This window comes from Pongo abelii, chromosome X, assembly GCF_028885655.2.
Source record: "Pongo abelii isolate AG06213 chromosome X, NHGRI_mPonAbe1-v2.0_pri, whole genome shotgun sequence".
NCBI classification, from domain to species: Eukaryota; Metazoa; Chordata; class Mammalia; order Primates; family Hominidae; genus Pongo; species Pongo abelii.
The window spans coordinates 117,654,164-117,666,197 of NC_072008.2; the positions used below are offsets into that span (position 1 = coordinate 117,654,164).

Consider the following 12,034-nt stretch of genomic DNA (forward strand, 5'->3'; position numbering starts at 1 on the left):
AATAACACCACACATGGCAAACCTGACAAAAACAAGCAATGGGGAAAGGATTCCCTATTTAATAAATGGTGCTGGGAAAACCGGCTAACCATATGCAGAAAACTGAAACTGGACCCATTCCTTACATCTTATACAAAAATTAACTCAAGGTGGATTAAAGACTTAAATGTAAGACCTAAAACCATAAAAACCCTAGAAGAAAACCTAGGCAGTACCATTCAGGACATAGGCGTGGGCAAAAACTTCATGACTAAAACACCAAAAGCAATGGCAACAAAAGCAAAACTAAAATTGACAAGTGGGATCTAATTAAACTAAAGAGCTTCTGCACAGAAAAAGAAACTATCAGTGTGAACAGGCAACCTACAGAATGGGAGAAAATTTTTGCAATCTATCCATCTGACAAAGGGCTAATATCCAGAATCTACAAGGAACTTAAACAAATTTACAAGAAATAAACAACCCCATCAAAAAGTGGGCAAAGAATATGAACAGACACTTTTCAAAAGAAGACATTTATGTGGCCAACAAACATGAAGAACTCATCACTGGTCATTAGAGAAATGCAAATCAAAACCACAATGAGATACCATCTCATGCCAGTTAGAATGGCAATCATTAAAAAGTCAGGAAACAACAGATGCTGGAGAGGATGTGGAGAAATAGGAACACTTTTATGCTGTTGGTTGGAGTGTAAATTAGTTCAACCATTGTGGAAGACAGTGTGGCAATTCCTCAAGGATCTAGAATGAGGAATACAATTTGATTTAGCAATCCCATTACTGGGAATATACCCAAAGGATTATAAATCATTTTATAAAGGCACATGCACATGTATGTTTACTGCAGCACTATTCACAATGCCAAAGACTTGGAACCAACTCACATGCCCATCAATGATAGACTGCATAAAGAAAATGTGGCACATACACACCATGGAATACTATGCGGCCATAAAGAAGAATGACTTCATGTCCTTTGTAGGGACATGGATGAAGCTGGCAACCATTCTCAGCAAACTATCACAAGGACAGAAAACCAAACACCGCATGTTCTCATTCATAAGTGGGAGTTGAACAGTGAGAACATATGGGCACAAGGAGGTGAACATCACACATCGGGGCCTGTTGGGGGGTTGGGGGCAAGGGGAGGGAGAGCATTAGGACAAAAACCTAATGTAGGTGACAGATTGATGGGTGTAGAAAACCACCATGGCACGTGCATACCCATGTAACAAACCTGCATGTTCTGCACATGTATCCCAAAACTTGTGTAATAAATATAAAAATAAAAATAGCTGCATTTTTAAAGCACTCATGTGTTCATAGATGCTTGCTCAACACTGTTTTTTCACCACTCCCCTGAGTTGTAGAGGCAGGTGGGTATTGACAAATGTCTTTATCAGTGAAAGGTGTCTCTGAGTTGAGGTGAGAGCTCTTTTAGTCTTTCAGGGATCACTTTCCCTCTGAAATACACTTGACTTAAAATGTAACAAGATGGCATATTTACTGAAAGGAATAATGCATCTTAAGATCTGTCAGATGATCATAAACTCTATGCTCTCCTGGGTAATGCTCAGATTAGTGCGTATTCCCTGACACTGATTTCCCTGAAGCTTTAGACATGTCAGTGCCAAGAAAACTGTCTTCCCAAATAGTACACATCTATAAATTAAGAGTAGTGGGGTGGGTTTTTGTTCTTTGAGACTATTTTTCTTAAATTTAGTTTCAAGAATTGATAAACCGCTTGCCCCTTCTGTTATGTTAGTTTATTATAGTCACATGTGGAAACTTTGTAATCTGTTTCACTGAGGCATTTAAAAATATTCTCCTGCCTTTTACATCATAGAATACCAGGAGATGCTGAATAGATATTTCAGTATTTTTCTTATTAGAAATCATAGTGTCCATTGTAGTACATTTTGAAAATACTGTGGTATAAAGAAAACTAAAATCACCTCTATGATCACTGTATACTTTTATATATTTTCTTACAATTTTGTATTTTACAAACTATGGATTATGCTGTATAATTTTTAAATCTTTTAACAATACAAGCATTTTTGCTTTAAATATTTGACAGCATGATTTTCGTTGCCCATATAGTGTTTCATTACGGGTATATAATTTATCCAGTTCCCTGTTGTTAAATACTATGTGCAATGTTTTTTGCTTTTAAAAATACTATAAAAGACACCTTTGTATACAGGTCTTTTAGATGATTTCCTAAAAGAATTCTTAGGTTTAAATATGAGATACAAATGCTGCAAAAGATCCTGAAGTTCTAATAGAGAACAGACTGTCAAGTTTTTAGGTCAAAAAAGTCATTGCTACCTCACCTGAAAATCATGGCCCAATTCTTACTTTTTTTTTTTTTTGTCTGTGGGGAACTGTATTACATTAAGAATAGAGAAAAGTAAAGTTTCTTGTTTTTTTGTTGCCCTTTCTTGCTCAAGTGCTATTACCACAGCTACTGGCACTCCATGGTCTATGTGCCACAGATGCAGCAGCAGCTTCATGTAGAGAATTATCCAGTCTATACTGAGCCACCTCTGGTAGATCAAACCGTTCCTCAATTCTACAGTGAGGTGAGGAGAGAAGATGGCATACAGGCGGAAGCATCAGCAAATGGTGAGTATGTAATGAGATTGCCAGCAAGAAAGACAGTTGGATTTTATTGTGTGTAATTCAATAATAGCTTTCATATATTTCATCAGGTCCATATACTATACCAGTGATTCTCAAAGCATGATATGTGGACCTCTTGTGGTCCCTAAGACTCTTTCAAGGGATTCATGAGGTCAGAAGTGTTCACAATAATACTAAGATTTTATTTGCCCCTTTCACTGGCTTGCATTTTCATTGAGGGCATAGAAACCAGTGGTGGGTAAAACTGCTGGCACCTAAGCACTAGTTGGTACTGACCCCAGACTCTGCTAGTAATCAGTGTTTTTCTCACTGCCACACACCCATAGTACAAAAATGCCAATCTTATTTTTTTGTTTAATCAAAGACATTTTTACTAAATTTTTATCCTTGAATAGTTGTATTTTTCTTTGTGACAAAAATGGAACTACTTATAAAACACTTCTGCATACTAAATGAAGTATAATGATTAACTTAAGGAAAAAGACTTGTGCTATTAAGTTATGAGTTGTACTTGCTGACTTGAAAGAGGGATAAACTATCATTATTCACACTTAGTTGATCTGGCCGGCATTTTCTTAAATGAACAAAGTGAGCCTGTCACTTTAGGATAAATAACTAGTAATATTTGTTGTCAAAGATACAATTTTAGCTTTCAAATAAAAATTAGAATTTTGGAAAACATGTATCTTCCACCATGAGCTTGACACCTTCCCACCAATTAAAACTCCTGTAATAAGATAAGTAGAGCTGAATGTAGTTTCTTAAATTGTATGAGGAAATGTGTCAACATTTGGAAGATCTGCATAACTCAGTGAAGGAAGAGTTTCCCAATTACCAATGCATGATATGACCAAGGTGTGATTTTTGTAACAGATCTTTCCAAGTGCAAGATAAAACAGTGGATTTTAATGTAACAGAGCATGCAAAATCCACATTGCTACTGACCTTTGAGGAACTACCACTTACGTAGTTTGGGTGTAACATCAAAGAATATCTACAATTATCTGAAAGGCTAGGTATTAAAATACTTCACTGAGCCGGGTGCAGTGGTTCATGCCTATAATCCCAGCACTTTGGGAGTCTGCGGCAGGTGGATCGCCTGAGGTCAGGAGTTCGTACCTGACTTGCCAGCGTTGTTATAAGAACTAATTGGGACCTTATGTGTAAGTATACTATTACCTGATGCATATTAGGAATACTAATTTCTCTCTTCATTTCCATTTTTAAAGCATATTACAGTGTCAATCTTTTTTTTTTTAATTTTGTGCAATATACCTTTTATAGAGCTATTTTTAATTGTAGTTAACTATGAGGCAGTGGCAGTCTTAATTTCACAGAGTTAATCTAAGCCCAAGTAATGAATTTTTTATTTTTGTCTAATGTGTATACTCATTATAGCAAGATTAAAACAGCATTTATTTCTACTGGAACTGACTCATGGCAAAAGTGCTATGAAATTAAAATTTGATCTTAATGACATTCAGGATATGACACTTTTAGGGTGTTCTTCAGAACTATACTTTCGGGTATAGACCAGAATGTCTAGACACCTGAGTTTTTCATTGCTAAATGGTTATTCGGATGATGTATACTGTAAAACTATTGGATAACTCGATTGTGACCACCTCTTACAAGAATTTAATTAACTAGAAGGACACTAGAGAATATTTATGTGTTTAGCTTGCTGATACCTAAATCATCCCAGAAAGATAGCTGTCTGTACATTGAATATACTTGACACATATATTTCACAGTTTTTTAATTTGGAAATTTTCATGTTATCTTTACTCATTATTTGTATTTAAAGTGCTCCTGCTGCAATTGCTGTGATCTTTCTTATAGTTAATAAATTTTATTTTCACACATAAGAACATCCATTTATGTTGCATGGGGTTCTGTTTTGGTGAATTTTTGTATATAAAGTAGACTGTATACATCCTTTCTTTCAGATACTTTTCCGAATGCTGATTCTTCATCTGTCCCTCATGGAGCAGTCTATTATCCAGTAATGTCAGATCCCTATGGGCAGCCACCTTTGCCAGGTTTTGACTCCTGCCTTCCGGTTGTGCCAGATTATTCCTGTGTTCCCCCCTGGCATCCAGTTGGTACAGCATATGGTGGTTCTTCTCAAATTCATGGTGCTATAAATCCTGGGCCAATTGGCTATATTGCTCCATCTCCCCCAGCTTCTCATTATGTACCTCAGGGTATGTAAGATCCAGCAGTATGAAGTATTCTTGCACTGCCATTTTCTTGCTGTTTTTGTTTTTAAAAAGTATTTTATGTTAGTGGTTAAATGATTTAGGTGATTAGTGTTTACTATTGTATTTGTCTTTAAAATTATTTTATCTTTTGATTTAAAATAGTACTTTAAAATTAAGGGGTATTATTTTGGGCTGTGACTAAGGAAATTGAGATGGATGTACAACTAGCCCCATATTGAACATACTTCATTGTATTCAGCTGTTTTCCTGTCAGCCATTTGTCAGCTTTATACTAGCTGATGGTACCAATTGATAAAATGAATATAAAGTATTTCATTGGTCCAAAAATCACATATCATATTAAACCATGCAGAATTGGAATAACTTCCACTTTTTTCTAGAAAGTAAAACCAAGAGCCTTTGCTTCTGGGTAACTCACTTAATATTAAATTAAAGAGCTCTTCAGGTTTCTTGAGAATTATCTGAAGCCAGTTGCATTCTGTGATATCAGTTTTGAAGGCACATGGTTCTCTGCTTTAGATTTATCCCATACGCTATTGTTTAATACTGGATGTATGTAAGTGTTTTACTGCGCTGTATTGAATTGGTGTCTTTTGCACAGTTAGCAGTAAATAAAAATTAGCATTTAAAATTGCCAAAACGAGTGAGATTTTTTTCTTTTTGCGTTTTCATGTCAGCAAAGAGTACCGGACATTTGATTGTTTCAACATGTTTTTTCTCTGGCATTTTGGTTGCAAAAGAATGTGAATTTTTAGCATGAACTGGTGGGGAGTAGTTGCAGGGCCACTTGAGATGTTATTTAATCTAGAGTCATTTTAGCACATACTACCATATCTACGCCTTTTCTCCAGAAAATGTTCCTTTTATGTTGTATGTGTGTGTGTGTGTTTTTTTAAAGCATTTATAACCCTCTTATAGAACTTCAGACTTCTCATTAATCCTATACTTTCAATAGTTGTAGGAACCAAGGGAAAACTCCTTCACCCTCTAAAGTTTCACCAAAAAGTCAGCTCACAAAAGGCAGATAAAGAGAAAGGGCATACAAATTTTATTAATGTGTACATGGGAACCTTCAGAATGAAGACCCAAAAATACAGGGGAAATTGTCCATTTTTATGCTTAGCTTCAATGAAGTATGGACAGCCATGTAGAAATATGATTGGACAAAAAGGGTATGATCTGCTAATGGACTTGAGTAGGGGAACCCAACAAGGCTTGTTTGTATTCTTGGCCTCTCTGAGCACACATTCCTTCCTTCTGGATGTGGGACAGGATCCTCTCGGGAATAGGGGGTCTTATGACGGTCAAACCAGGTAGATCAGATAATTTTTTATGACCAGTTTTTACACAGAAAGGTAGAGTAATATTTTTAGGTTTTAGAAAAGTTCGAGTAATATTTTTAGGTTTTATGGCTGGCTTTCAGGAAAAAGGGGTTCTGGTTTCTATGACCCACTTTGGGGAAGAGGGATTCTAGTTTCCATGGCTAGCTTTGGGGAAGAAGGAGACTGAGAGACAGGAGGGCAGGAGAAGGTCAGAGAAAAACTTGCTACTGAGGCCTTCATTCGGGGGTATTGTTTTCTGAGTCCAGACATTGTCACATCTTACCATTTTTGTTTTTAGACTTAATCTTGTATCTCTGAAGGCCTGGCTTGGCTTTGGCTTTGGCTTGCTGTGAGACACATTTCATCATTCTTTTTTGCCTTCTCCCTTTCATCTATCTGAAGACCACAAGATGTTCTGTATTGATCAGTTCTTCTCGGAGGGGCAAATCGTCCTGAATGCTTTGCTCTGTCTCACCTGACAAACAGCTATTTAAAAAGTGTTCTTTGGTTGCCACAAAACCTATTTATATCGCTTTCTTAAAAGGTTATTTTTGTGAATCAGTCTCTTCTTTCCCCCTGTGGCTACACCCTGGCCAAAAAGAACAATTTGAGACATCAGGGCTTGAAGTACTTGAACAGCTGAAGGTACTGGAGTGGAACATTGCAAAGAAGATATATCTTCAATGTACTTTTCTCAAGATGATTGATATTGATGAGTTCTAAATAAGCCAGTGTACTAAAGGGTTCTGCTTCTTAATAGACAGTACTGATTGGATTTGTTTTTGTATCCTTGATTTTAAGAAGGCCTTGCACTACAAGTTAGCATCTGACAACTTAAGGTGGATGGCAGTGCACTAATGTTTTAATAACAACCAACTGTGTGTACTAGTGTTTTAACTTCTCTGCTAACCTCCTGGGTTCTCAATTTGTGCAGCCTGCAAATTGTGTTTTGCATAAAGGTTTGTTTTAGTCAAGCTTATAACATGGAACAGCCCCTTCCCAACATTTTTTGAATGTGCAAACATTTCTGAAGTATACATAATTCACAGAAAGTGATTGTCCTCTGTTTTCAGTTGTCAGTGGTTCATAGGTTCTAAGGGGTGTTTTAGAAGGTTGTAGTCTTGAGAAATATGGGTTTGGAATTTGGTGGGTTTTGAGACAAGCACATCTGCCTTAGATTTCCAGTAGATTTGTTTTTATTTCAAACTTACATAATGCTGCCTTGACTTGTGCTCTATTACCAGTTAATGAAATTTAATCATGATTGGCATTAACGTAACCTGAAAGCAATGTGTGTACTAGATTGTGAACTATCAATTGAGGGCAGTATTTGTGGCCTGCTTAAATCATGCAAGTTCTCTTTGTTTATGTATTACAATCAGTCTTCTCTAAGAAATAATCAAGGAGTGAGTCCTGGCCCTCCTGTTGTTGGGGGAGAGGTGAGTGTAACCTGTACTGCTGCAGAAGTCTTCAGTCGTTCTTGGAGGCAGCTGCCAGGTAAAAAGGAAATGGTTTTTGTGATGAAAACCAAAACAAAACCCTAACACTTAATTACCATCTAGGATAAACATAGTGTTAGACTTCTCCTTTTTACAGATCACCTCTTAAGTTGCTCTTGTTACAAAAGGTATCCTATCTTTTCTCTGCATTTAACCAAATTTCAGCCATTTAGAATTGTTTGGGGAAGGAAATATAAAGGCACTGTAATTTGTCTGGAACCTTTTACTTACAGCTCCTTCTTGACATAAATCTGGTTACGCTAAAGGTAAAAAGCTGGATAATTTCTCATAGCCAGGAAAAATAATTAAATTCATTTTTATGCTGTATATATTCTCAAAACTGATTGTGGCTTTCTGCCTTGATTAAGAGCAGATGAAAACATCCAGTCGGTTTTACTGTTGAAATTTAAGACTTATGAATTTAAAGCAGCTTTCATTTCCTTAAAGCTTATAATCAAGGCATAACCTTTCAATTAGCTTTGGATTTAAAAGGATAAACAAATCATGGGATTTTTTATGTGAACACCAGACATTGAGAACTTAGACAAATCTCCATAGATAATGAATGATATAGTCTATTGGGAAGGGTGGAGCATAAACTTAATCTAGACTTTTGTAAATCTGGGGCAAATTTAGTTCATTTCATATGAAACCTCTTTAAGGCCTTTTATATTTACGTTTATAATAATTTATATAATTTATATAAGAATTCAAGAGAACTAATACAGGTTGAGCATCCCTAATCTGAAAATCCAAAATGCTGCAAAATCTGAAACTTCTTGAGCACTGACTTGCTGCTCAAAATGTTCTTTGTGGCAATTTGGAATTTCGAATTGGGAATGCTCAACCAGTAAATATAAAGCAAATATTCTCAAACCTGAAAAATTTTGAAATTCCAAACACTTCTGGTCCCAAACATTTCAGATAAGGGATACTCAACCTATGTAACAAGACAACCTCTTGTTTCCCTCCATCCTACCTAGAATGTTAAGTTTCAGTAGGAGCAACTTGATTTGGAACACTTGTCTTCTCTCCTACCTCAATGACCAAAGGCAGTTTCCCCTAAAATGCTTTTCAGGGACATGGAGGGTGCCTGTGTGTGGGAGATGTAGCTTCAGGAAAGGATTGACCTGAGTTTAGGTAATGACCTACTGTGTGACTAAAACTACTTTAGAGTGATTATGGGAAGTGCTTCAAAGTAATTTCAGGATGAGTATTATAGATGAAAGAACATTAGCTGTGTGTCATTGAATAATTATCATTGAAACTTAGGTTCATTATGCTATTTTGTTTGAAATTTTTGATAATAAAAACTACCTTGGTAACCTGCCATCTGGAGAGGAGATGTTTGCTTATGAAGTTAGTATGAGTTTGGGTTTTTTGAAATGTCTTGAATCCTGAAAAGAATTAAACTTATAAGGTTGTAGAGAGGCTGTCACATAAGGTCCTCCCCTTAAAACATCTGGAGTTTTGGGGAAAGCTATAGGATGGAAAATGGATTCTTGAAATTCTGTAATTAATATTTGCTAGCTACACGTAAAGCTAGTTTTAATAAACACATGACGTTTATTTGTAGTGGAAACTAATTGAGCTAAGTGAACCAATTCTGGTTTTACTGTTTCAGTAATTGTTTTCCCAATAATCACCACTGTTTTTTTTTGTTTTTTTTTTTGAGATGGAGTTTCCCTCTTGTCGCCCAGGCTGGAGTGCAATGGTGCAATCTTGGCTCACCGCAACCTCCTCCTCCCGGGTTCAAGTGATTCTTCTGCCTCAGCCTCCGGAGTAGCTGGGATTACAGGCATGTGCCACCACACCCATCTAATGTTGTATTTTTTGTAGAGACAGGGTTTCTCCATGTTGATCAGGCTGGTCTCAAACTCCCAACCTCAGATGATCTGCCTGCCTCGGCCTCCCAAAGTGCTGGGATTATAGGCATATGAGCCACCACGCCCAGCTGATCACCACCACTTTTGAGTTTACTTTTTTTCTTATGGCCGCTGGTGAGGGGGGATCTTGGAAACAAGAAAATCTGACTATTATTTAGTTTTTTTCCTGGTAGGTGTCTCTTGCCACTGAGTAGACCTTTTGTGAAGTGGGTGGGGTCATTACAAACAATATTGAGGTTAAACTGAATCAGTTCTTACGAATTCAGACCAGTCAGTGAATAAAAACGTTGAAATCTGTTCTAGCCAAACATTATTGGTTCATAGTATTGATTTATTAGTGTTATATGGATGGTCAGTCCCCTCACATAATTAGCAAATCTTTCTTGCAGAACTTTTGGCTCTTTCCAGACTATATAATACAGGTTTTTCCAAATTGTTTGCAGAATTGTTGAAAAAAATCTACCCTAATACTAGACTTAAAATAATGTTTTATTTCCTTGCTCTGGTATGTTGGCTGCCTCAAAGTGAAAATTTTTACCTTCATAAAAAGCTATTTTATATTCAGTAGTCTTGTTTGTTTTAGCAGTTGAAGTTTGTTTTGATTTTCTTTCATTCCTTTTAGCTCTGCTAAAATAGCTTCAGCTACCCAAGAAGTTTTTCCTTTCCTGGTTGTTTTGAAACATGGCATAGGATTTTGTTAATTTAGTTCTTTTTCTTTACTCACTGCTTATTTTTTTTCCAACATTTTCTTATAAAAATCTTTTAAACACAGAGCAGTTGAAGGAATTGTTCAGTTAACATCTGTATATTTACTACGTAAGTTCTGTACTTACATTTTCCTATACTTGCTTTTTCACATATCCATCTATAAGTCCTCATTTTTGATGCATTTCAAAGAAAATTGCAAACTTAAGTACAGATTACCTGTAAACATTTCATGCATATTGTTAACCAGAGTTCAAAAGTTGTTAAAGATTTTTTTCTTTTGAGGTAAAGTTTACATGCAGTGAAATGCACAAATCTTAAGTGTTGGATGCAGTGAGGTTTGATAAATCACATACTTGTGAAACCCAAGCCCTGATCAAGATAACATTATCATCCCCAGGAAGTCTCGTCATGCTTCTTCCCAGTCAAATCTTTCTATTCCATTCCCCTGGGTAACCACTCTTGGTTCTGATTTTTCCCCAATAGATTAGTTTTCTGTTTTTCTAACTACATAAATGAAAGTATATGCTCTCTTGTGTAAGGCTTCTTTCAGCATAATGTATTTGGGATTTATCTATGTTGTGTGTATCAAAAATTTATTGCTGAATATTATTTCATTGTATGAATATGCCATAGTTTATCCTTTTGATGGACACCTGGGCCGTTTCCAGTTTTTTTACATATTATAAATAAAGCTTCTATGGATATTTTTCTGTAAATCTTTTTATGAGCACATGTTTTCATTTATCTTGGAATAGAATTATTGGGTCATAGGTGAGGTGCATGTTTAGTTTTTTTTTTATAAGAAACTGCAGGACATTTTTCTCAAGTGGTTGTACCATTTTAAACTCCCATCAGCAATGTATGACAGTTCCAGTTTCTCATTACCATCAGCATATGATGGTGTCAGTGGTTTTTATTTTAGTCATTTTGGTGGATGTGTAGTAAGTGGTATCTCATTGTAGTAAGTGGTATCTAATTTGCATTTCCCTAATTGTTTTTCATATCAAGCATTTTTATGTGCTTGTTCATTTGTATACCTTTGTGAAGTGTGTTCAAATAATTTGTGTTATCGTATTATAGTAGTTCTTTATATGTGCTGGTTGCAAATCTTTGTCAGATATATTTCTGTTTTTTTATTATTATTATACTTTAAGTTCTAGGGTACATGTGCACAACGTGCAGGTTTATTACATATGTATACATGTGCCATGTTGGTGAGCTGCACCCATTAACTCGTCATTTACATTAGGTATATCTCCTAATGCTATTCCTCCCGCCTCCCCCCCCACCCCATGACAGGCCCCAGTGTGTGATGTTCCCCTTCCTGTGTCCATGTGTTCTCATTGTTCAGTTCCCACCTATGAGTGAGAACATGTGGTATTTGGTTTTTTGTCCTTGAGATAGTTTGCTGAGAATGATGGTTTCCAGCTTCATCCATGTCCCTACAAAGGACATGAACTCATCATTTTTTATGGCTGCATAGTATTCCATGGTGTATATGTGCCACATTTTCTTAATCCAGTCTATCGTTGATGGACATTTGGGTTGGTTCCAAGTCTTTGCTATTGTGAATAGTGCTGCAGTAAACATACGTGTGCATGTGTGTTTATAGCAGCATGATTTATAATCCTTTGGGTATATACCCAGTAATGGAATGGCTGGGTCAAATGGTATTTCTAGTTCTAGATCCTTGAGGAATCGCCACACTGTCTTCCACAATGGTTGAACTAGTTTACAGTCCCACCA

The 12,034-nt window shown here is 36.3% G+C and overlaps 1 protein-coding gene across 9 annotated transcripts in view; it reads left to right on the forward strand.

The window, feature by feature from the left end:
* The window catches only part of ALG13 (ALG13 UDP-N-acetylglucosaminyltransferase subunit), an 80,416-nt gene extending 74,903 nt beyond the window's left edge, over nucleotides 1-5,513 (forward strand). For all 9 annotated transcript variants that reach the window (XM_024240676.3, XM_054544977.2, XM_024240685.2 and 6 more), the window contains 2 exons: nucleotides 2,456-2,630; nucleotides 4,598-5,513. In XM_024240676.3, coding sequence (XP_024096444.1) covers nucleotides 2,456-2,630; nucleotides 4,598-4,863 — 441 coding nt within the window. In that variant the 3' untranslated portion in view covers nucleotides 4,864-5,513. The remainder of the gene's footprint in view (nucleotides 1-2,455; nucleotides 2,631-4,597) is intronic.
* Nucleotides 5,514-12,034: the final 6,521 nt, after the last annotated feature.